Here is a 2,500-nt window from a genome sequence, read left to right on the forward strand (position 1 = left end):
GGAGGAATACACACCGATGGTCACGAAGGGCTGCCAGACGTTAATATCCCGGAGGAAGCCGTAATCCTTCTGCAGGAGAAGCCTAGAGAGAGACAGACAGCTCACACATGAGCAGGTGTGAGACAGCTGATGTCTGAGCAAATGATGACGAGAATAGGAATAATAATCAATGGCTGTGGTTGAAACCCTTCTCACGCCTTCTTTCAGCTCGAGCGGTTTTAATAGCATCATCCCAGCTCTATTAAGACCAACCGCACATCTGAACACACAATTATTCCACTAAGAGCGCGTCTGTCTCGCTGCGGCCTGTCTATCTCTCACACACACGCAGGTTAACAAGTCTGCAGAAAATAGAAACTGTCAATCCGAGCTGATATCGTTTATCAGGAATTAATTCTGCTTACAGGAGAGACGGAATCTGAATACTGACAGCTGCAAACACACACCAGCAGAAGAAGAGAAGAAGAAGAGCAGAAGAAGAGAAGAAGAAGAGCAGAAGAAGAAGAGAAGAGTAGAAGAAGAGCAGACAGTCAGACGGACAGACAGTCAGACGGACAGACGGACAGTCGGAAAGTTGGAGAGTCAAACAGTCAGACGGACAGACAGACAGACAGACAGACAGACAGACAGACGGACAGTCGGAGAGTCAAACAGTCAAACAGTCAGACGGACAGACAGACAGACAGACAGACGGAAAATTGGAGAGTCAAACAGTTAAACAGTCAGACGGACAGACAGACAGACAGACAGTCAGACAGACAGACGGACAGTCGGAGAGTCAAACAGTCAAACAGTCAGACGGACAGACAGACAGACAGACGGACAGACGGACAGTCGGACAGTCGGAGAGTTGGAGAGTCAAACAGTCGGACAGACAGACAGTCAGAGAGTCAAACAGTCGGACAGACAGATAGACAGACGGACAGACGGACAGACAGACAGACGGACAGTCGGAGAGTTGGAGAGTCAAACAGTCGGACAGACAGACAGTCAGAGAGTCAAACAGTCGGACAGACAGACAGACAGACAGACAGACAGACGGACAGTCAAACAGTCAGACAGACAGACGGACAGACAGAAAGACAGACAGACAGACAGACAGACAGACAGACAGACAGACAGACAGACAGACAGACAGACGGACAGTCAAACAGACAGACAGACAGACAGACGGACAGACGGACAGTCGGAGAGTTGGAGAGTCAAACAGTCGGACAGACAGACAGACAGACAGACGGACAGTCAAACAGTCAGACAGACAGACAGTCAGTCAGTCAGAGAGTCAAACAGTCGGACAGTCAGACGGACAGACAGACAGACAGACAGACAGACAGACAGAGAGTCAAACAGTCGGACAGTCAGAGAGTCAAACAGTCAGACGGACAGAGAGTCAAACAGTCGGACAGTCAGACGGACAGACAGACAGTCAGAGAGTCAAACAGTCGGACAGACAGACAGACAGACAGACAGACAGACAGACAGACAGATAGACGGACAGTCGGAGAGTTGGAGAGTCAAACAGTCGGACAGACAGACAGTCAGAGAGTCAAACAGTCGGACGGACAGACAGACAGACAGACGGACAGTCAAACAGTCGGACAGACAGTCAGTCAGAGAGTCAAACAGTCGGACAGTCAGACGGACAGACAGACAGACGGACGGACAGACAGACAGACAGACGGACAGACAGAGAGTCAAACAGTCGGACAGTCAGAGAGTCAAACAGTCAGATGGACAGTCGGAGAGTTGGAGAGTCAAACAGTCGGACAGACAGACGGACAGACAGACAGACAGACAGACAGACAGACAGACGGACAGGCAGTCAAATAGTCGGACAGTCAGACGGACAGACAGACAGTCAGAGAGTCAAACAGTCGGACAGACAGACAGACAGACGGACAGTCGGAGAGTTGGAGAGTCAAACAGTCGGACAGACAGACAGACAGACAGACAGACAGACAGACAGAAAGACAGACGATCAGACAGACAGGTCTTTCTGCTCCTGAACAAACTTTTCCACTGGTCATTCGTTAACTAACTGGCCACTCATTAACTTCATGCAAATGAGCATCCGGAGAGTCAAACAGAAGGACGGACAGACAGACAGACGGACAGACAGACGGACGGACAATTGGACAGTCAGACGGACAGACAGACAGATGGACGGACAGTCAGAGAGTTGGAGAGTCAAACAGTCAGTCAGACAGACAGACAGACAGACAGACAGACGGAGAGTTGGAGAGTCAAACAGTCGGACAGACAGACAGACAGACAGACAGACAGACAGACAGACGGACAGTCGGAGAGTTGGAGAGTCAAACAGTCGGACAGACAGACAGACAGACGGACAGTCGGAGAGTTGGAGAGTCAAACAGTCGGACAGACAGACAGACAGACAGACAGACAGACAGACAGACGGACAGACGGACAGTCGGAGAGTTGGAGAGTCAAACAGTCGGACAGACAGACAGACAGACAGACAGACAGACAGACGGACAGT

At 50.5% G+C, this 2,500-nt stretch overlaps 1 protein-coding gene across 1 annotated transcript in view; it reads right to left on the reverse strand.

Annotated features, from left to right (window-relative positions):
* The window catches only part of LOC307130467 (solute carrier family 12 member 9), a 70,447-nt gene that overhangs the window by 23,709 nt on the left and 44,238 nt on the right, over window positions 1-2,500 (reverse strand). Inside the window, exon 7 of the mRNA XM_079823455.1 lies at window positions 1-82. This exon is cut by the window's left edge and continues 76 nt beyond it. Coding sequence (XP_079679581.1) covers window positions 1-82 — 82 coding nt within the window. The remainder of the gene's footprint in view (window positions 83-2,500) is intronic.

This window comes from Gobio gobio (assembly GCF_949357685.1).
Source record: "Gobio gobio genome assembly, chromosome: 8".
NCBI classification, from domain to species: domain Eukaryota; kingdom Metazoa; phylum Chordata; class Actinopteri; order Cypriniformes; family Gobionidae; genus Gobio; species Gobio gobio.